Here is a 23,766-nt window from a genome sequence, read left to right on the forward strand (position 1 = left end):
TTCTTGTATTCCCTGTCACTCTGGATCTTGGCCACATGCATGGACCACATCATCTTGGGGTCGTCCTCAATGTTCCGGGCCCCGATGTGGTGGCCGAGCTGTTTGCGGTAGCCATCTTTGTATTTGTACTGAAATTAAAAAGTATAAATCAGACCTTTACTCTAAACCCTTAGAGTTCACAGATCTGTACAGAACTGTGTTACTTTCATTGCATTTTAACTATTTTTTTTCTGTCAACACTAACTCCAGCCCATATCCTTACGTTTACCCTGGCAGCCTCTAGATGTGGTAAAATAGATGAAATTCATAGAACTGTGGGGAATACTCAAAATCACCTATGGCCCACAGGCCATAAGTGTAGTTCCGGAAGCAGGAAGCACACACAGTTGGGAGCAGCCACCTGTGGAGACCGGGGAACCTGGGGAGTTAGATCATATATGAAAACACGGGTCAGGAAAGGGGTGCACCGATGGCGTGTGCGCGTAATAAGCCCTAAGATGAGTGGCGGGTCCCTATAAGCCTGAAGCATTGTACATAGGCCAAACACAGCCTAGAGCAGCAACAGAGGAGAGAGTATTACATTATGTGCTGAATTTATGCATTCAGTGGCCATGGCAAATTTGGGACATCATTTTGAAAACTGAGCGACCAAAATGGTTAGAGCACGTTTCTAACAAGGTCATGTGTTCGGGTTTCGCTAGACCAATTGTTTCCAATATGTGCACCTGATTTCGAAGCCAACTGAGTTAGAAAGTGCAGAGCCATCAGCAGGAGCGAACACAGCACAGTGGAAAGGAATGACGCTGTTGTCTCAACTCTCCACCCACTGAAACTGATTTTTAAAGGAAAGTTTCTTAGTTCACAACTGTGGATAATGACATCGAAGCCCAGGGTAATTATGCAGAGGGAGATAATGCGCGAAAAGCTCTCAGCACAGAGTTCTAATACTTTTTGATTGTTATTTAATTACTTATCATTATTGACATAAGTACATCTGCTGGGGGTAAAGAGAGGATAAGACGCACAAGCTCAAGAGTCACTAATGTGGTACTAAGGGAGGACTATTATGTTACTGCACAAGTGCATTCACCTTACCAGTTATAAAAAATAATCTAAAGTCTTCATTGACCCAGTAATTTTGCCCTTCTATTTTCATAAGTAGCCACTATTATAATTTTGGTGCAGAACCTACAGATTAAGAAATATTTTAAAATCTATTACAATAGGTATATCCACAGGAAATAGGCAGTACTTCTTGGGGTGTGCACTTTTAGAAAAAGAGGTATTTTACATTCTGCAACTATTTTCTTCACTCCAATGTTTTTCCATTTGTATACACTGATGGACATAAATCTGGTTCACAACTTTTGCTGCAGCAAAGTCTTCTATTGTTATACCACATTATGCTTAATCACGCCACTATTTTGTTTTTTCAAAACATGATCATTCCTAAGCCTGCTTGCACATAATATATACCTGTGAGTATTTGTTCAGCACTGATGCAGAAGCATAATCACTAGGTTTTAAGTTATGCACACTTTCTGCTTTGGTGAGCACCGTGAACTCATTCTCCAAAGTGCTTGTACTAATAATGAAATGCTCTTCCAGCAGTTACATGGGTGTGCCCACTTCCACACCCCTCACTAGCACTTGGGATCACTTTTTTTTTTTTTTTGCTAAGCTGATGATTAAAATACTATTCCCTTGGCATTTCAATCTGCAGTTCCTTGAATGCTCCGGGGGTTGAACATCTTTTTACATGTTTTTTGTCATTTTATTTTTTTCTACTTTGTAAATTATGCATTTATATCCACTGTTTATTTTTTCTATTGGGTCATTTTTCTGTCTTGCTGTAGATTTGTAGATGGTCTGTAAATGCTGGATTTTAATTCCACTTGATCTTAGCCAAAAGGCCAAGAAGCAATGGATTTTAATTCTTTTTCCATGTATTTAAAATGTTTGCTATCAGTGTGATGATTGCTTTTTATGCCTATGGTAACTTGTATGCTATATGAATTTTAGGTTTTTGATTTGTAAAACTTTCTTTATGTAAAAATCTTTATGATTTGTAGACTCTATGTCTCATTTATTTTATTTTATTTTATTTTTTGTTTTTCTCCGGTACCGGGAACCGAACTCATGACCTTGCGCTTGCCAGGCAGGCGCTTTGCCACTGAGCTAAATCCCCAGCCCCTCTATGTCTCATTTAAATAAGGCTTCCTTGCCCCTAAGTGAAAAAGATGATCTTTTATGATTTATTCTAATAATATGAAAGTGTTTCTTTTTTTACATGTAGGTCTTTAATTCCTCAGGTGTATACTGTTGCAGCAGTAATGCACACTCTCCCCCCTCCAAAATTAATTTCCCCATCTTCTTTGAGGAGGGGTTGATCTTTACAGCAGTCGTCTGTTCCTCGAGAATCCTTGAAGCACCAGGAGAGGGTGCTGGTTTTCCTCCAAAGGTGGCACTGCAGTCACAAGCAGCCTCCCTCTAATATCGACCAACTGCTTGCTTTCCGTAATCTTACGGGAGGAACTGTAATAGCAAGTGTCATGTGCATTTTTTAAACATTGCATATTACAGTGGTGCATAAGGGCAAATCATTCGGCGTTACACTTCCTATAAACTTTTCTGTGAGTATCCACAGCTCCAAGCCTGCAGCTGCACTCCAGCGGGTTGTGTGTGACTGGGTCTTATCCGGTAAGCCGGTTTTCCCTGAAGGCACTGTGCCCTACAGGTTGCAAATCTTCTCTACGACTACCAGGTTTGCTATTTCCCCTAAAGCTAGATTTTCTGAAAAATGCCACAAAAGTCCCTTTTTAAAGGTCCTTTGTGAAGATTTAGTTCAGCAAAAATGCCACACCCCACGCTCACAGCCTGGGAGTGGGACGGACAACTCACGTCGCTGGCGATGTCCCTGGAGGCCCTGGCCGCCACGATGGGGATGGCGTCGGCTCGCAGGTCGTAGCCTTTCTTCTTGGCTTCTTCGTGGGCAAGTTTGTACAGACTCTAAATTTGGGCCAAGAAAGTTAAATGTTGACATTTATACCACAAAGTCGATAGACGATTTAAACAATTCACTAAATTCTCTGCGAGTGCCCACAAGAATATCATTTTGGGAGTTCTAAGCCTTCTGATTTTTGTTAAAATAAAAAGGATACCTATGAAGGCCGCTGATCTGGTTTTTATTTTATAAGTTATGCTGAACTGATGAAAATTTATGCTGTTTTAAAAATTTTACTTAAAGCAATCCAGGGTGAAAGTATTTAAGAGAATGAACGGAAACGCACAGACCTAGAGCAGGAAGGGAACACTTCATGGCAGCGAATTAGTTACACTCATACCTATTCTCCCCTGACCTTGCGCCTGTGACAGCGCTGGGTGCCTGAAAGGCAGAGCTGAGGGTGGCCTGTGACAGCGCTGGGTGCCTAAAAGGCAGAGCTCTCAGCTTTAAAGTGTTTGTTAGACGAACGAAAGACTGAGCATGCATAGAACCGACTGCTGAGAATTAAACCGCAGGAGGTCGTTGAGCACATTATCAACAAAGAGCTTCAGGAAGCGTCTATGACCATTGAACTGGGGCGTTGGTAAAGCGCACGCGGCGCGACTCCGCTGCGCCCTTCCACCGCGCTGGCCGTGGGCTGAACTCAGACCCAGAGTAAACCTCTCCTGTGTTAAGCTGTGGGTGTCAAGCACTGTGGGCCAGCAGCAGGAAAGCGCATTAACGCAGTCACTGATTCTGAACCAAGAACCCGGGGAGTCCTGCTGAGTGTGACCTTGAGCCGGCCTTGGACAATGAGCTAGCCTCCAGCCCAGGGAGAGAATTACGTGGGTCCGCGCACAGGGACACGGATGGGCGCCGCTGTTGAGGGGGTGGGATGAAGCCCTAGAGAGAAGGGGTGAGAGCGGACAGAAAAGAACCTCGAGTTGAGCCAGAAATACTTTAAGAATTTGCTGCTTGATTCTATAGAAAATAAGAAATCAACAAAAGTCTTTAAGGGGAAAGAGCGACATAACAACTTGCACTGCTGTCTTCCTGTTCTAGATGGGATGGACACACAAATAAATTAAACTCTGTAAGTCAGCGGAAAGAGGAGTCCGGGCAGGTCAGGCGCTCAGTCGGGGTATGGCCTGGTTGAACTAGGAGCCATGCTTCAGGCCCTGTGAAGCTTTTCAGCAGACAGAGTTAAAAATTCCCGAAATGCCGGGTGGAGACTTACAGGGGCTTTTTGTCTCCCGACAATCCCGCACATGCAACGTTTGCCTTCCTGTAACAGTTAGGGAACTCTAGTGTAAGTTTAGCTAATTCAATCCTTTCTGATTTGAGAGTAGGATTTAATGTTTTCAGTTTTTGGTGGCAAGGACTAGTTATACAAAATTATAATCTGCATTTCTAAAATAAAATTACTAAAGATGGTCTTATTCTAGCCAAATTCCAGAAGTTATATCCAACAGAAGAGGAATATTCTGTTGATCTGTGCTGTCAGAAACATTTTACTCGCTGCTGGCTCAAAGCTGGGGGTCCACCCGCTCACAGAATCTTAGATTCACAAAAATCTCCACAGCTTTACACCCACAGCCTCAATCTAAGAAGAAATTACACAGAAATAAATGTCAATAGTTGAGCCAAGATTTAAATCACTAAATGCATAAGGGAAGGACAGGAGAAACCGAGCTTTAGCTCATGCTACCTGTGTGGGAGTTCCCAAGTTCACAGGCGCCGGCAGTGACACAGCAGCCAGTGTGCCCCGGAAGCACAGGATGCAGAGTGAATGTCAGCTGGCCAGAAGAGAATCTGTGACAGCTGGCTGAACTCTCCCCTGGCCAGTCCTCACTCCCAGTATCTTCTTCAGTTCTGAGTCCCGTTTTCCCAGGAATGGCATTTCAGGAATTTGGAAAGTTTGTGCATTTCAGAGAGAACCCAGGGTGGGGCCCCAAAGGGGCGGACCCTGGTGGCTATGTCTGTGTTGATGGGTGGGCACAGACTGATTCTGCTGGCTTCAGAGGACAGTGTGCCTTTACTGAGAGAGAAGTGACTGAGTACCTCAGGAGCATGTTCTAGCAGGATTTCCCAGGACAAATGGACTGACTTACGAGATGAGGCCTTTGTCACCGGGAACTCCTAAGCAAAGGCAGAACAACCTGCTGAGTGGGGATTACTGTACTGGAAGAAGGGACAGGACCTTAGGAACCTCTCTACCTAAGTACCTGGGATTCTAGTACGGAGGCACTTGGCCTCACGCTCACCAGAAGTCAGGAGGCCATGGGTTTGGTAATATTTCACTGGCAGATTCTCATCCACATTCTGTGTGTTATTTGTTGGTACTGTCATTTTTAGTCTTTAACTATAATTTTAACACTAAAAAATCTTAAATTTTGACCCTAAGCTACAATTTAAGAACAATATATTATACATGGAAAATATGTTAGCTAAAGCTTTGCTGTAGCATCAGTGGGAGACACGTGCATGTGTATTGGTATATTGCTACTTTCATTTCAAAAATTAATTAAATAGCAATCTACTTGCTCTTATGGTTGGTGCTGAAATCAGGTAATTCTTAAATCATTCACTCCCCTAAGTGATAATTCTTCTTACTTAAAAGTGGACATTTATGATGGTGATTCAGAAACTTAAGAGTCACTTTTCATATGAAGCAAGAACAAATGTTATTGAAAGCTGCCATTTTGGTGTCACATCGCGGTGGAGCAGATCAGCGGAGGTAAGAAACACCGTGAAAATGTCACAGAATTAGCAACCGCTCTCACCTCACTGTAGTTGACTTTGTTCATTCTTGCCAACATAATTTCTGGTGTATCTGGCATTATGTGGATCTGGGTCTTGTCTTTGTCCCAGGCTTCTGTGTACAAGCGCTATCAGAGAAAATATATTAACACCATCAAAAAAATTCAGCGTGTAAACAATAGGAATTTTAGGGCCATAAAACCTTATGAACAAACAAAAGACAAGGTTATGGTGTTTTACATACATTATGTATTTTATATAAACCTTCCAATAATCAGTTCACCGTGGAGTAGATGCTAGACGTGCCTTCTGTAAATCTAAAAATACTAACAATGGAAAGGAAACTACAAATAAACATCTCTCATAAAAAGACTATTTTTCCCATAAAATATGACATTTTATCAAAACTATGAAACAATAACTGACATAAACATTCAAATATGAGTGAGATGTTTTGGACAGGTGATAGATGTGGAAGACAAGGCCCGGTGATACCGAGGTGGACCACAGGCAGCTTTTGTTGCTCACTACTCTGCGCCTTTCTTTTCTCAGTTACGCTTTTCTTTGATTCAGCTTCAAGACTCCTGTCTTCGTTGCCTGAATGGGGAGCCTCACCTTGTTCATAGTGATGGCGTTGTTCTTGGCCAACACTTGTTCCAGAGAATCAGTCACACTTGTAAACTTGAATTTGTCTGGAGGCTGCCGGTAGATCTTATCACTCAAAATCTCAGTTGCTCTTTTGCATTTTTCCACATCTAAAGAGCCAAGGGGCACCCAGCCAATGCCTCTCAGCCACTGCAGGTCTGATTTGTATATATTCTGTTAACAGAAATAGTCAATAAATATTGATCCCTGCATTGGGAATACATTTTCTCCAAGGGACATAAAATCAAGTAGAAGCATTCTCTATAGTTTGGTGGTGCTCACTTCAGCAGCACATACACTAAAATACAGTTTGGTAGGCAAACAGGGTTCAGACAATACTTCCTTTTGCCTGGAGAGTTAAAGGATTAACGATCATAAGGAAAGCAGACATGCTATTCCGGCCCCCACTTGTAGGGCTGCTGAGTTTGGTGTACCTATTGCTGCTTCTACAAACAAAGTTAATTTACTAATTTCCCACTTTTGTATACGCTTATGACCGTCAGTACTCACGTCGCTCTGGAGGTCATAGGCCTGCCGAGCGTGGATGACGTCGTTCTGGTCGGGCAGACACGTCCACTGGTGCAGGTGGTGCTTGTAGTCCACGTCACTCACTAAGGTCTGGCACTTCTTGGCCAGCACCACGCCCAGCATGTCCACTGGGCTGCTGAACTTGGTCTTCCACTTCTCAAAGTCCTTCTTGTATTCACGGTCACTCTGCATCTTGGCAACATGCATGGACCACATCATCTTGGGGTCATCATGAATAGCTCTAGCACCAATATGGTGACCAAGTTGCTTTCGATAGCCTTCTTTATACTTGTACTAGAACAAGAGAAGACTGCTGCTCATATCCTTTAGATATGGTAAATCTAATTGGTAAAAGCAATTCTTAAGCATTAAAAATAATTATTTTCTTTGAATATAAATAATATATAATACCATTTAGAAAATAAAGGCAATCTATGCACCCAAAAAAGGAAAAATTAACACATAGTTCTACTACTAAAGGCAACGTTTTGTGGTGTGTGTGTGTATGAAAGAGAAAGAATAAAATTAGCACATGAGTCATACATTATCTGATTTCTTCTGCTCTTTTCAGCTATTATACAAGCATTTTTCTACATCATTAAATATTCTTTTTCATAGAAGCAGGTATTTCGCTGTATGGATATATATTAATACAATTAACCTTTCTCTGTGGATCATATATTTTAAAATTATGACAATTATTTCCCATATTTTGAAAATAAAAGAAAAATATTTTGGAACCTCATAGATAAAGGATAAACTTTTTAGAAATGTGAGCAAATTCATCTTTTAAAGAAAGCAAGTATTTGTAGCTGATCCCTGGGTGCACAAACAAATATATGGTCTACATGGATGGTAGAACTTGGACCTTAGAACTCCTGTTCGTTTGTAGGCCCTGAATGGGGTTTTGAAGGAACCTTACAACAAGTTTGATTGTATAAAAGAAACATATTGTGTGGAACAGCCAAAAAGATACCTGAATTATAGCCAAGTATGCAGTGGCTTTGTCCAGCAAGAAATACAGAATATTTGAAATATGTGTTGCTATGGACTCAGCCAGAGCTCGAGTTTGGTGCTGAGAAATTTATTACCATTATTTTATACCATTTACTGACAAAGTGAACTGTTACCACAGCTTTAACCTCTGTGTTTACTTTCTCCACTGTAAATCTGGGAGAGAGAACGTGATCTTCAAGCCAGAACTAAAGCAAAGAGCTTCTCAGGTGCACTCACGTCGCTGGCGATGTCCCTGGAGGCCCTGGCCGCCTTGATGGGGATGGCGTCGGCTCGCAGGTCGTAGCCTTTCTTCCTGGCTTCTTCCAGGCCAAGCTTATATAATTTCTGGAACAGATGTAAGTAAGCTTCAGTTTGATTTGTAAAATGAATCATAAGGAAAATATACCGTGCACTGCAGATTGATTTCCTACCTCGCTGTAGTTGATTGTGTTTTGTTTAGCGAGCAGAACCTCAGGGGTGTCCGGCATGATGTGGACGCTAGTCTTGTCCTTATTCCAGCCTTCTGTATAGAGGTGCTAATACAAACAATAAGACAGGACAAGTGCAGTCAGCAGTGAACGGCCTGATTCTTCGTGAGAGTGAAGAGATTCTGCTTTGTGAGCTGCTAGTCGTGACATTTTCAGGGTTAGATGTCTGGTGTCAGAAAGAAGCACCACACTTACTTTGAAATCACTTTAGTAGTGAGCAAACGAGTTGAACCAAGATATTCTTCCATAAAAACAGATTTTATTCCTCCCCAGAAAAGGAAACTATACCGTCCACACACAAAGAAAGGACTTACGTGATTCATGGTAATAGCATTGTTTTTTGCTAAAACCATTGGTATGGAATCCATAAGGCTGGAGAATTTAAACTGATCTGGGTGCTGACGGTAAACATGGTCACTCAGAATCTGACTGGCTCTTTTGTTCTTCTCATCCTCAAGAGAGCCAGAAGGCAGCCAGCCAATGCCTCTTAGCCAGTTAAGATCAGACTTGTACAGATTCTGAAATTGCAAATGAGAAGCCACTCACTGTAAGCATATGTCCCAAAAGAAATAAAAAATTTATATTATATATTACAATACAATATATATTATATACAATATAATATGTATATAATGCATGTGTAATACATATATATAATGTACATATATACATTATGTATACACAGTACTTTATTATAGTGCATTTATATCCATACACAACTCTCTATATACATATTACATATATATGTATACACACATATAATATTTTAATGCTTACATTCTTGGGTAATTTCAAAAGTTTGGGATGAATTATAAATCAAGAAAACATACAGTTAGAAGCATACTTTGGAAAACACTTCAGCATGTAGGCAGCGATTCAGTTTTCCAGTTTCCTAGATCAGCAGTCTTACTGCTTCCGTCAAAGTAGTGGACTTTGCTGCCTCACCCCTTGCAGAACAATGGTGCCCTCAGACACCTGGTGACCGGGTAGAGCTTGGGCATTAGTCCAGGAAAGGAGAACTCAGTTGTGTAAACTCAACTTCCTTCACCTTAGGGGAATTTTGATACTTAGGAAAGCAGTCACAGTATTTAACTGAGCAAAGGAAAACTTTAGACTCACGTCGCTCTGGAGGTCATAGGCCTGCCGAGCGTGGATGACGTCGTTCTGGTCGGGCAGACACGTCCACTGGTGCAGAGGGTGCTTGTAGTCCACGTCACTCACAAAGATCTGGCACTTCTTGGCCAGCACCACGCCCAGCATGTCCACTGGGCTGCTGAACTTGGTCTTCCACTTCTCAAAGTCCTTCTTGTATTCCCTGTCACTCTGGATCTTGGCCACATGCATGGACCACATCATCTTGGGGTCGTCCTCAATGTTCCGGGCCCCGATGTGGTGGCCCAGTTGCTTGCGGTAACCATCTTTGTATTTGTACTAAAGAAAAAAAAAGTGTCTTTTTCCTTTCAGAATTACCTTATGTGCCCTTTTTGTGGCAAATTACAAAGCACGTTGACTCTAGGTATCTTATTAAGCATAAGGAGGTATGAATTTCTGGCTTTTGATAGGAAAGATTAAAGGCTAAATTCAGCTACAAATTCCATACATAATAAATGTATCCTTGATCTTATCCGCATCCTATGCTTCAAGGGTGGGATCATTTCCTCTGTTTTAATTTGTTTCCCTTTAGAAGATTTTGTTCAATTTAAAATTAAATTGAGACTGCTATGAAGTGATAAATTGCAATCAAATCAATACCAACAAGGGCTAGTGTCTTACTTCACTGGCAATTTCCTGGGACGCTTTCGCTGCTTTGATGGGTATGGCATCCACAGGGAGGTCGTAGCCTTTTTTCTTCAGCTCTTCATAACCCATTCGGTAGAGTTTCTGGTGAGAGATGAAGATCATTTTGAGAAAAAACATTCTCCATGAACAACTGCAGAATAATGAGAGAAAAGTGCTAAATATTTTAGGAATCCATGAGACTAGAATTTGTGCTGTAGACTCCGCAAATGTAATTGGAGATTATGCCCGTGGATTTCTGATGATCCTATTTTAAACTTTAGAGCACTGTGATTAACCTAGATGCACCAAATTAAATGCCAGCTCTTCCCGAATTCATAGGAGAATGCAGCAGAAATAAACTGACAGATGAAATATTATTTAGGTGCTGTTTTCCAATTAACGTTGAGTGCTCCACTGGAAGTTGTAAGACAAGAGCGAGGCCTTCCATCTTTCTCCACTAGAGAGGAAAAGCCGTGGGAAAGGGCTACTGCTTTTTGTAGCTAACGCATTGTGAAACAGTGCCTGCCTCATGACACAGGGCCATGCAAAAGAGAATTGACATTTATAGGTAAAATACAGAGTTCTTCATAATTTTGAAAACATTATACTTTAAGGAAAGTTCTAAAATTTATGTGCAATTATTTGTTTTTCAGATATGTGACATCATGGGATAATTGAGACTATAACTTAAATGCACTTTAATCCAGAAACCAGATTGTTTAAATGCCTGTTGATCTTGCACCTGGGTTTATATTTTAGTGTCCATAGTATTACTCTAATACATTCTTTAATGTTAAAGTCATGTTATCAGAGTTTAGAATTTGTTTTTTTAATATTTAAGGTTTATATCCATACATTTCAGGGGGTTATGCTATGATGACAATAAATATGAAAATGAAATTCTCCTGCATGCCTTTGTATGCTCACTTGCTCAGAAGTTTATGGAGTCACTACTATGTGCCAGGCACAACACCAGGCATGCACTGCAGAGCCAGTAAAACTTGTCTCGGCTCACGTGGAACACCTGGCCATACAGGGAAGAGTGATATAACCATTACTTTATGGTGAGATATGTAGTAACAGGATGCAAGGAACAGTGTCAGCATCCCCAACACTGCCCGGAAGAGGGAGTACAAACATTTTGAGGTTTCATCTAAAACCCACTAAATAACAAACCAGAAGCACTCCTAGTTTGTTAATCAAAGTGATTTAGGGATTCAAAAGAACTTCCAAATATCTTCACGATTTAGAAGCAATTAAAATAAGATTTCTGAAAACGCGTGCTGAATGTGGAGACTTACATCACTTGTATTGATTAAGTTTGCCTTAGCCAGAATAATGTCAGGTGTATCTGGCATGATGTGAACTTGAGTCTTGTCCTTGTCCCACGCTTCTCTATAAAGTCTCTAAAAGGAGAAATAAAAAGTTTTCAGTGGCCTTGTTAGATCAGTACATGACATAGTTGGATTCCGACAGGATTACTAGATTCATCTGCGTTAAACATTACAGTTGCTACATAAGCAGAAAATAGATGTGGTTTTCTTGACTGGTGTATAACTGTCTTTCAAAATATAGATTTTGAGTTACCTTTTTAAAAATTACAGGTAATTCTACCTTTAAAGTCAATGCATGAAATTAGAACCTTTGTCAGTATTATCAAATGGAGCAGAATTCTCTGTCTTTGGGTTGTGCAAGTCCCCGCTAGTGTTTAGCTAAGAGATGGCCCTTGCTTTCTCAAAAGAAGACTTAGTCCAAGTGAGCTTAGGAATTAGGGAGTTTCTTTTCGTTTATAATTTACTCTTTACAGTTATGTTTCATAATTACTTTTTTTGTTTGTTTGTTTCTTTTTCGGTACCGGGAATCGTAGTCATGACCTTGCGCTTGCCAGGCAGGCGCTGTGCCGCTGAGCTAAATCCCCAGCCCCCTTCATAATTACTTTTGAGGATTAGGATTTTCAAAAGGATTGTTTGGGAATTTATCAAATGTTCTTGGGTATCTTAAAGCCATTTTTATATCTGTCTTGAACATAAGAAGAGAAGACACAGACAAAAATCTTACTGGTTTACTAAAACAAGATGGTGAATATTTGAGAAGCAGGATATTTACACAGTGTTGGAAAACCTTCCCACAAGGTATGTACTAATTACAAAAGTAAACCATCACTTGTCAATGAAGAAATCCTGCAATACTACTTTAATCAAGTGATCAAAGTTGTAATGCTCAGAAATGTGACAGGTATCATGTACCTCCTGATACGATATACCAAGAAGTACACAATCTATAGTATCCACCTGAAAGCACACAATCTGAATCTAGTAACAAGGATACACTGAGAACCAAACTGAAGGAGATTTACAGAATAACTGGTCTGTACTTCTCATGAATGTCAAAGACTTGGAACACAAAGAAATAGTGAGGAGATAGTCCAGAGAAAAAGAAATTAAAGACATAGCAAGTAAATGCAACCTGTGATTTTGAATTAGAACCTGGACCAGAAAAAAAAGTTTTTTTTTTCTTTTGCTATAAAGAACATTATGGTAAAATTGAATAAATTCTGCAAACTAGTATTGTGTCAACACTGATTCATGGTTTTGATCATTCCACCATGGCTATGTAAGGGAATGTTCTTCTTTTCAAAAGATACACAGGGAAGTATTTAGGGGTAAATGGTATCATGAAGCAGTTTTCTTTCTCACATAGACATAGATGGGACAAAGGAAGAAAAAGAGGGAAGGAGGAAGGAAGCAAGGAAGAACAAGAGAATGTAAATGTGTTAAAGCATTAATGTCTGTAAAATCCGGGTGAAATTTTATATATTATATATATTTTTATAGATATAAAATTCATACTATTTTCTACCTTTTATGTGTGACTGAAATTATTCCAGTACAAAACATGGATCCCTTGGCCTTGTCATTTCCCTTTTGAATTGTAGAGCGTAAGATGGGTCAGCACTTTTCTTCTTTTTTAACAAGATTACAACAGTGCCTACAACTCAGATAAACTGATTAAGACTTTCAGGACCCAGACAGAGATAAGCCTGTCAATTCTCATGTACTATGTTTACCTCCACTCGACACCATCCTTTCCGATTAAGAACATCAGAGTTTCTTAGCCTCATATCTACTGGTGTCACATACTAGATGATTATTGAAAGGGCTACCTGTGCCTTGTGGGATTTTTAGCAGCATCCCTGACTTTTAGCCACTAGGGGCCAGCAGCGTACCACCCCCGAGTATGGCCACACTCGGGAGACTCGGGACACAAAGAAAGAGTGAGGTTTTCAGATGCTGTCCAAGATCTCCCATGACAGAAAAGTCCCCCGGTGGAGCAGCACTAAACTGAACTATTTCTTCAATGGTGTGTGCCAGTTTCATCTCATGGAATATAGAAAAAAAATCCTAATGTGGTCCCCACTGGGATAGATGGATCAGTCTACCCAAAAAAGAAACAGCAGGCTCCAGGAGCCCAGCTGGCCAAGTTCTGCCGGAGGGTCCTGAGGCCTGAGGGGGATCAAATTTCAGCATCCCTGTAATTAAGACTTACTGTCAGGATATGTTGATCAATTTTATGAGCTAGGGCATCTGTTATGGTTGATACATTGTGTCAACTCGGGGAGTGTAGAGGTTTGGCTAAGTGACTCAGCATCCTGGTACAGGACACGCCCTTCCTGTTCTAGGATGTTGTTCATTGTGTCAGTGTGAGGAGTTTAGAAGGTTAACTCTGAGAGTGCCGCCCCCTGGGTGGGGGGAGCCTGCTTACAATGTAAGGGAGAGGAAGAGGCTGCTTGCTGCCATTCCTCCCTTTTGTGCTTGTCACTTTTGCTGTGTTGCGCCACCTTGAGTGGTTGCCCTCTGCCACGTGCCACCCTGCCTTGTAGCCAGCGGAGTATGGACTGAAACCTCCACAGACTGTGAGCTAAATAAACCTTTCCTTCCTAAATTTTGGGGGTCAGATGTTTTGTCTTAGCAACGAGGGAAAAGTAACCAACACAGCATCTCTGTTGGTCACCCCATTAGTTTAGTTTTTCTCTCTTGTTTCATTGGAGAGAAAAAAAACTAGGGTTCTAAGAAAAGAGAAATATTTTTCATGATTTTATGCCTTTCCAGTCAATCAGTTGCATTCAAACTGCCATGATATGAACAACAACAAAAAAAATGCATACTTGGATGTTGATAATGAAGCTTGCAGGTCAGCATTTACTATAACTTAGAAACAAAACAGCAACATCTGCTCAGGCTGGGTAGGAAGAACCAGTCTACCAGTGCTTACTGCGTATAAACTGATTACGGGCTTATCCATATCACACAAATCTCTTCATCTATTTATGTAAAATTTAGAGCATCGTATACACAGTATGTATAGTTACACCCTCCTAAGATGAAGATGGCTATTACATATTTAAACTTTCTTATCCGAGTTCCAGAATCTCAGAGCACATAATTCAACTCTCCATAGTATTCAGGGTTAGGTTTTTAGTAATGCTAAGTAATCATTTCCTTCTCTGTATAAGATCATTCTGCGGCTGGGGATTTAGCTCAGCGGCACAGCGCCTGCCTGGCAAGCGCAAAGTCATGAGTTCGATTCCCGGTACCGTAAACAAAACAAAACAAAACAAAAAAATTATTCCGCACTGTTACCTCTCGTTTATTTTATTCAATAAATACTTATTGAACACCTATTATATATCAAGCACTGATACCAGTGCTGGAGAAAGAAACAAGTTAAAAATGAAAAATATACTTACTTACTGTACTATAGTATTACCAATTTATCTTAATACGGCATGATACGCATTTTGAGCATTTGTCAGAAAACGCCCTCTTCATAACCTTTCCACTGTGCTTTTGCAAGGTACTTTGAATCTCTGCCCTGCATAAACTCTGTCTATTCTGACAAAGAAATCTAGGTCTTTAATGAGTTCAAACTTCAAAGAAAAAAAATGTATGTTCAGTAACTTTTTCATTACATTCTGGTTAAATAAATAAGCAAGTATTGGGTGACTAAAATTAATACTAAAGTAGTTTTATATTATTCAGTGTAGGGTCGTTGCCAATTCAAATAAAGCAAGCCAATACAAAGCATTTTGCTGGGGCACACAGTGTACTGTTTGCTGTTGACTCACTCAGCAAGCAAACGCTATTGAGCGACTCAGGTAGCAGGCACCACAGTCTGTTTCCCTGATTTCTAAAGAACTACTCACATCACTCCTGTTTTTGGCATTTGTCTTTGCCAGAACTATGTCCATGGCGTCAGGAATGCTGGTAAACTTGTTTTTGTCTGGAGGCTGACGATATTTCTTTTCACTGATGATTTCCGAAGCCCGCTTATTCTTCTCTGCTTCCAAAGAACCCAGGGGGCTCCATCCTATGCCTTTGAGCCATTCAAGGTCAGACTTATACAAATTCTGTGAAAGGACAAAGCAAGCCATCAAAGTCCCACCCTTCCCTGCACCCTTCCCTTAAGGGATTCTAGGTATAGCAAGCAGGTGCATTCTAGATCTTCAATGATAATTCTTCTTTTGCATTTTTGTTTTTCTATTATTAAATAACCACTAATGTAGAATATGAATTAATATGTAAACCATTGGATTTAATAGATACTGACCTCACTCTGCAGCTCATACACTTTTTTAGCTTGGGTAACGTCATTCTGATCGGGCAGACAGGTCCACTGATGTAAGTAGTGCTTGTAGTCCACATCGCTAACCAAGGCCTGACATTTCTTGGCCAGCACCACACCCAGCATGTCCACAGGACTTGTGTACTTGGTTTTCCACTTCTCAAAGTCTTTCTTATACTCCCTTTCACTCTGCATTTTGGCTACGTTCATAGACAATACAAGTTTTGGGTCATCTTGCAAACTCCGGAATCCAATATGGTGTCCAAGCTGCTTCCGGTAGCCTTGTTTATATTTAAACTGAAATTGGAGGAAACATGGTTCTTTTAGTAACAGAAGCAAAGGTCAGTTTGCTTTGTTTTCATATTTGTTTTCCAAACAAATAGGAGAAAGTATATCTAGTTTAAGTAACACCTATTTAAGCAGAATCTTCCAAACAACACAAGGTAGCTGAGTATCAAGAGAAGTTATCAGGAGAATTTAGTTCAATTAGAGGCTTAAGCATATTCTTGGATGTGCTAGAAACTGTGTATGCTGAGTTTAGGATAGCATTTAATAAAGTCCTGCTGTTTTCTGATGGAGACCACTATGAAGCAGCCCTGAGCAGGACTTAAATTAACCAATTGGCTTTCCGTGTTTACTTGTGAGTCTGTCCAAGGCCTAGGCTCCTTGTCTGGAGATGGGCAGTGGACTCATAGTAAGTGAACCTCTGTGAGTTACTGATCCCTACTGAGGCCTGTAATGGCTGATGAAGCCAGAAAGCTCCAAAGGATAAGAAGATCACAGCCAAGGACACCTGGATCCATCTCAACCAGATAAAGACTGTAGCCTCAGACATCTCACTCCTGGATGGATTAACTTAATACCTTACTTGGAGAAATCCTTGAGTGGTTCTGCCCTTCTTGAGTACTCCCCTCCCTTCTTCTGATAACCAAATAAATATGGGCCATCCAGAGAAGGTTTTGGTCTTAGTCCTAAGAGAATCTCTAATTCTGTGAGAGGACTTTGATTCTCCCAGAGCCCTGAAATCACTCCATTTGCCTCTTTTTATTTAGCCTTCACCATGCACTCCTTTGGGAGACTGTGGACCTGATCAGCCTGCAATAACTAAGGGATATTATTAATCTCAGAATTTTCTTTACAGGAATGATAATCTCATGGGGAAAATACGGGCTGAATGGTAGAAAAATTAAGAAAGTACATGACTTTATGAATAAGCCTAAAACTGTAGATTACTTTATTCAATTGCAGGATTTTTAGAGGTCTGTCATATGTCATACAATTGTGTTTTGCTTGGGATCTCTGTCTCTGTCTTAGCCACAATGGCATAAACATATTAACTGAAATATGTTAATGAGAAATAAAATCCTACAAGAGCTCACTATAGTACCAAATGGATAAAAATGAACTATATAAATTCAAGAGAATAATAGTGACATATTTGGGTTCAATGTGAAAATAACATTTGTACTGGAGGGCAAAAATAATAAACGTAATGGAGTTTATTTGACGTTAGGCACTAAATATGTATTATAGCTTGAGAAATAGTTTCCACTACTTCATGATACTCAAATTCCTATTTATGCATCTTAAAGCTACTTAGGATTTTGACTATACCCTCAATATGGACAATCTGACAAAATGGTTTAGAAAAAAGCAGTGCAAGCTGGGCAGAGTGGTACATGCTTGTAATCCCAGCACACAAGAGGCTGAGGCAGGTGGACTGAGTTCAAAGACTGCCAGGGCTTCATGGTGAGTTCAAGGCCAGGCTGGACTACATACCATACCCTATCTCAGTACAAAGTATTACCATAAATTCTATGTAGAGTGCATATAAATACCCACCAGAAGCTCTTTTACTCTGGCCTCCCATGTCAACCAGACAACATTAAATTTTGAAAAATTTAAAAGAAGTTTTAAGAAAACAGAATCAGATTAAAGAACTTAAAAAACTAAAGCCAAAACAAATAAGGAACTAGAAATGCTTGAAGAGATATGATGTAGAAAGAAGCCACTTTGTGATGTTCTAGAATAGTGGGCTAGAGCTTTAGTACAGTATTTAAGGTTGCAATAAGGAAGTATATAATGACAGTCAGAGATGGCCCAACAAGGAAAAACCCTAAATTCTTAAATCTGTAGATATTTACATGGCCACAGACTGTTGGAGGTGGAGAGAAGGTAGGATGTGAGTAAAGACTAGGTTAAATAACTTTGTCTTATTTTCTAACTCTAAATTCTATTATTCTAAGTTATTAAATTATATTCAAAAATAGCTCTAATTTTCTGCACTTTCATAGACACAAGAACCATTTAAAACTGAGAAGAAATACAGTCTCTACAATGGTGGGAAAGTTCACTTACAGTTAATTTAATTTTAAGGTAGGTTCTAACTGATAGCATCAGAAGGAAATTTGAAATAATTTGTTTATAAATTACTGGCGCTGGTTCTTCAGTTCCTAAACAATCTTTAGCATACAATGCTAAATGAAAAATGAATTTACTTTCCAGGGAACATCAACCATTATTGCTTTAGCTCCACCATGACATTGGTTTGTTTTAGTGAGATATTGACCTGCAAGCCAGAGCGTGAACAATAATATATCATCAAATTAATTTTTCAGTATTTCTCAAATGCAGTAATTGAGTTAGAAAGAATCTCTCTTTGTACCCTTAGAATTTATTGTCAGGTCCTGTCTTCAGGCACTCTCTCCACTGTGTATATTGAACCAAATCCTTGTTGTGTCATTGTTTTAAAGATTTTGATTAAGAAGTTGTGTTCCCTAAGATCCTCTGATATTTTTTCTGGTTAACTTTTGGGATCAACTAAACAATATGGTCATGTCTAGGCAGAACATGAAATGTAATATTTACTAAAATGTAATTACTCAGAAAGGGCCATAGCTAGTTTCCTCCCCAGAGGTATACACTACCCTTTGCATCATAACTGATTCTGCCTTCTGGAGCACAAGGGTCCTTGTTCTGTGAACTTTGGACCAGACATGCAACAGAAAGGGGAGTTGGGACCCCTAGATCATGAATCTAAGCACCTGAGCATTTCTGGATTTTCCACACCCCAAGCCAGTTTCCTATAATTATGTGAGTGCGAGCATTATGGTTCGGATCTGGAACGGCTCACATGTTCAAGGGTTGGTCTGCAGTGCAGCAGTGTTCAGAGCTGGGGCCTCCCCAAGGGGCCTGAATCACGAAGGCACTGATCTCGTCAAGCCTGGTGGCTTCACGCCGCAGTGAGTTTGGAAGAGCAGCTTTGCTGTAAAATCATGCTCTCCTTCTCACTTGCTCCTCCCCTTCCTCCCTCTCTCTGTCTCTTATGTGCCATGCAGTGAGTTGCTTTGTTCGACCTCATGTTCCCTGCCATGATGCTCCGCGTGACCATGGGCCCAGAAGCAACACCACCAAGGGACCATGGACTCTGAAGCCTCTGAAAGTCAGGAGCCAAAACAGACCTTTCCTCCTTTAAGTTAATTTCCTAAGGTATTTTGTCACAGCCATGGAAAGCTGACTAATACAGCAGGGAGGGCTAAACAAAAAGTACTGAACAGTTAGTTCCCAAATATGGCACGGGTTGTGGAGGTTGATTCATTATCTGGCACTTTTGATGTTCAAATAGGGACAAAGAAGAGTGTCTTCTGGATAAGTAAAGGGGGTGGAAGAAGACAAAGGGAACACCAAAAGTAAAGTTTATCTATAGAAATAGTTTCCAACACTAAGTCACCTGATTTGGATAAACTTACATCTTTATACAACTCAAACAAGTACTTACATCACTAGCGATGTCCCTTGATGTCTTGGCCAGCTGCACGGAAATTGCATCAACTGGGAGATCGTAGCCTTTCTTCAAAGCTTCTTCCCATCCAAGTTTATAGAGTTTCTAAAAATTAAAGAAATTCATTGGCATTCTTCCTTCTATATTAAAAATCGTAACATTATTAAGCAAAAGTTTAAGTAGAAAGTAAATATCAGGTTCTAACATCATCCAGCACATCTCTAAAGATATGGATGAAAACAAAACAGATGTTTTAGTAGATCTGAGAAAATTCTGACTTAGTATCATGCGACCAGCTTCATTTTTGTTTTAATTCTGGCTCTGAGACCCTCTCTGCTGTATTTCAACATGGTCTTCACTGTTCAGCAACAATGTGGTCATATCAGAAGTAACAGGTACTGGGGCTGGGGATTTAGCTCAGTGGCAAAAGCACCTGCCTAGCATGCGCAAGGTTGTGGGTTCGGTTCCCGGTACCGGAGAAAAACAAAAACAAAAACAAAAACAAAAACAAAAACAAAAAAAAAAAAAAAGAAGTAACAGGTACTATTCTGCCCCCTGTTAACTTTACTCTTCACTATTGCAGACACAAACACAATATTCTATCTAAGTGAAAAAAGTAAAGGATGAAAGAGAGTTAGTTTTTCTGAGTGAAAACTAGTACTAACAAAATCAGCAAATAGTCATCCTGTACTGCCCCGTGCCAGGTACCGTGCTCAGAGCCTCACATGAAATTTCTCACCTGGCCCTTACAGCAACCCAATGTCATAGGACTTCTGTGGTCCTAGTCTTAGGAGTGAGCAAGCTGAGGTTTAGACAGGTAGAGAGTTTGCCCAGTATATGCAATTTTAAATATCAAAGCCAACACTCATACCAAGTTTGTCTGATGTAATTTTTTTTATTTCAACATTTGTCGATTTCCTACTTTGTACCAAGCACAGTGAGCATAGAGATAAATGAAATGGATGCAGTGTCTGTCTCCTTGGTGCACCCAGCCCAGCCAAAGCCCTCACTCTTCGCTACACTCTGCAGTCTCCCTAGGCTAAGCCATTACAGTCATTCACTTCTGTTTTTGCTGTGGCACTTGCATCATTTGTTTATTACAAAATCATTCTATAAGTTTCTTAAGTTTTATGACAAAACACAAAAGTAATATTCATATACTTTTACCTGACTATAGAGTGTTTGGTTCTGCTTGGCTTGTAAAATATCTGGTGTATCGGGCATCACATGAATCTTGGTCTTATCATTATTCCAATCAACAGTGTATAAATGCTAGAAAGTGGGAAAAAAAGGAGATACTTCAAGTCTGATAACTGTTTAGGAGAAGCAGGAAAAATAAATACAAGGAGTACTTAAATACATTCAATTTGAAACAGTGAATACAAATTAAAGTAAGATATGATTCAGAAGAGATATTTAAAAAACAAACTCAGATTTTAAAAATATTGTTTCAGGTATTTTTCATCAGCTAGAATGGATTGAAAGTAGTTCACATGTAATCACTAAAGATTCAAAGTAATTTCTACCCCAACTAAAAGGGCAAGGGAAGGAAGTAGAAGAGATGGGCATGAGAAAATGGTACAGGGAGAGGCTCTGGAACTGTCTGCCTCTGCCTGGAGGTGGTGGACCTGAGCAGAATTTCCTTAGCACTTTCCTCCTGCGAGAGCCTCAGGGAAAGGAAGCTCTCCTACCTTGTTCATGGTGTGCGCATTCTGCTTGGCCAGCACCATGTCCATGGAGTCAGTCAGCTTCTTGAACTGGAAGTTGCTCGGATGCTGGCGGTATTTCTGATCACTGGCATACTCCGTGGCTTTCTTGGCCTTCTCCACTTCTAGGGAACCAGCCGGGCTCCAGCCAAGGCCTTTATACCACTCATTGTAGTCTTGCTTATATTCGTTCTATAAAGAGAAAAGACAAACTCTATCTCCTCAGTTTAAACGCAAAATTGGGGCATGTAGGACTGCGCTCTCCCTTCCCATGCCAACCGTATCGCCCAGTGGAGGACAGCCTTACGTCGCTCTGTATGCGATTCATGTTCCTGGTCAGCTCAAGGTTCATCGCATCGGGCAGGAGGATGTACTTGTGAATCAGGTGCTTGTAGTTTGTGTTGGTGATGTTGGCTTGGGCGTCCTTTGCGGCCGTGACACTGAGCATGTCGGCGGGGGTATGGTAGCTGGTCTTTGTCTTCTCGTAGTTCTTCTTGTATTCGCGATCAGATTGCATCTTAGCCACTTGCATGGAGTGGACTAGTTTGGGGTCATCCTCAAGGCTGCGGAAACCAACCATTCTTCCCTTCTCCTTCTCATAATTGTACTTATATTTATACTGTGAAGGAAATGCGAATATGTGTAAGCAGCCATTCTCTTGACTGAAAGCGACTCATACAGAGCACTGCAGTAAACAAAGCATGTTCTGAACGTTGACCTTTGTAATTTGACTCTTACAACTATACTTTGTAAGGTAAACAGCACAATTCCCATGACTGCCCCATGTTATAGATGATGACAGTCTGAAATCTGAGGTGTGTGACCTGCTGAAATGACTAAGATTAGAACCCAGAGATTACGACCCTGTGCTGTGCTCACTGACTGATGCATGCACTGTTACTATAAAAATAAGAATACAGAAACTAACAGGTGAGCTAAGGGTTTTAATACTACTCTGAGCAATCAGCCAGCCAGTCATTTGCTGATGAGAACGGGTTCAAGTATAAAATACACAGTATAATTTTAGAGTAGCTTGATATTTGTGGAACTCCATTACTTTTAAGGGTCTCTAAACTGACATAATTTGGAAGACATTTTTAATATTTAGCACCTCAAGCTCTGTTGAGGGGAGATCATGATCCCTGGAACATTTCTCATTCTGCCTATCGCCTCGTGAAGGAGGAGCCGGAGAAGGCAAAGTCAGTGTCGTGGAGGAGCCTTCTCGGGACACTGAGGGGCGTGGAGGTGCTATGTGGGTAAGGAGAGTGAACCCAGAAACGGAAGAGGAAAGTACAGCTGGGAGGAGCAAGAAAGCGAGGACTGAGGTCTGCTCCTTCCGTCACCCCAGGCATTACGTGCTGGTGGGAGTGAACTTCTGGCGGAAAGAACCAAGTGAACGAATGAAGTTTCTTACAAGAGACATGTTGTGACAGTGTTGCACTGGCTTTCTCCGGGTGGGGCGAGGGCACTGATTGGTAGTGTTTGACAACTGCTGTAGTATAAATATTCCCACCGCAGCTGATGTTACGCGACAAACGGTTTAACAACTGGTTTGCAAAATCTCTGATTAGTTAAAAATCACTGTCACAAGCCCAAAGGATCAGCAGCCCCAGCACAACCCCGCAGGACACGTTTTGTCAGATCCTAAGAGGCAGAGACAAGAACAGCACAGGCCTGTCACCCAGAAGGGCTTTATAAGCCCTAGCTTTGGAGACAGAGTTCAAAGTAAGTTCACCTAGGTCTCCTGAGGCAGGGAGCTAAGACCTATGGGGTTACTACACAGCATTCTGGGTTTTTTTCAGAAATGCCAGTGGAAACACCCAAACAAGACTAAGACACAGACGCAGGACCCAGGGAGGTTACTGCTCACAGGTGCGCTTTTTCTTCACTTTTCACCCACTCGTGCTTCCAGAACTCAGCTGTTATTATTCTACTTGACTGGAAACCTGCAACTGCCTTCCTTCACACTTACATCACTCGCGATATCTCGTGAGGCCTTGGCGGCTTTGATAGGAATTGCGTCTGTCCTCAGGTCGTAGCCTTTCTTTTTAGACTCTTCCAAAGAAAGTTTGTAGAGTTTCTGTGAAAGAAGCAGGGGCAACAGTTTTCGTCTCCACAGGAAAGCCCGGGTTTACTCTAGAACAGTAAACTAGCTCTGTGGCATTCTTTCTATTTCAGGTCGAAGGCTTTGTTGGTAGGTCAGGGGCTGAATGCTCTCATAAGTAATATAATTGTGTTGGGGGGGAACTATACAGATTCAAACATCAAGAAGCCACCAGCAAAAGTAAAAGGTACTGATCTTTATCAGATTATAAATATACACTAAGGGTATGAAGTGGACTCTTACTGATGTACTTCATCAAGTAAAAGTTAAAGGAAAACCGAAGTACAGCCATCTTCATTTATCAAAGGAAAACCTCACTGAATTATAACAGGCGCTTTTAATCATATAAAGATGCAGATTCTACAATTTTAAAA

General features: G+C 40.7%; 1 protein-coding gene across 1 annotated transcript in view; it reads right to left on the bottom strand.

The window, feature by feature from the left end:
- Positions 1-23,766, bottom strand: part of Neb (nebulin) — a 199,256-nt gene that overhangs the window by 110,062 nt on the left and 65,428 nt on the right. Inside the window, exons 48-63 of the mRNA XM_013517490.1 lie at positions 23,261-23,368; positions 21,596-21,907; positions 21,274-21,480; positions 20,750-20,854; positions 19,580-19,687; positions 15,787-16,098; positions 15,383-15,586; positions 11,481-11,585; positions 10,174-10,281; positions 9,520-9,831; positions 8,715-8,918; positions 8,344-8,448; positions 8,150-8,257; positions 6,899-7,210; positions 6,359-6,562; positions 5,767-5,871 (exon numbers count right to left, since the gene is read on the bottom strand). Coding sequence (XP_013372944.1) covers positions 5,767-5,871; positions 6,359-6,562; positions 6,899-7,210; positions 8,150-8,257; positions 8,344-8,448; positions 8,715-8,918; positions 9,520-9,831; positions 10,174-10,281; positions 11,481-11,585; positions 15,383-15,586; positions 15,787-16,098; positions 19,580-19,687; positions 20,750-20,854; positions 21,274-21,480; positions 21,596-21,907; positions 23,261-23,368 — 2,919 coding nt within the window. The remainder of the gene's footprint in view (positions 1-5,766; positions 5,872-6,358; positions 6,563-6,898; positions 7,211-8,149; positions 8,258-8,343; positions 8,449-8,714; positions 8,919-9,519; positions 9,832-10,173; positions 10,282-11,480; positions 11,586-15,382; positions 15,587-15,786; positions 16,099-19,579; positions 19,688-20,749; positions 20,855-21,273; positions 21,481-21,595; positions 21,908-23,260; positions 23,369-23,766) is intronic.

The sequence above is a fragment of the Chinchilla lanigera genome, unplaced genomic scaffold (assembly GCF_000276665.1).
Source record: "Chinchilla lanigera isolate Chin_1 unplaced genomic scaffold, ChiLan1.0 scaffold00039, whole genome shotgun sequence".
In the NCBI taxonomy this organism is placed as follows: domain Eukaryota; kingdom Metazoa; phylum Chordata; class Mammalia; order Rodentia; family Chinchillidae; genus Chinchilla; species Chinchilla lanigera.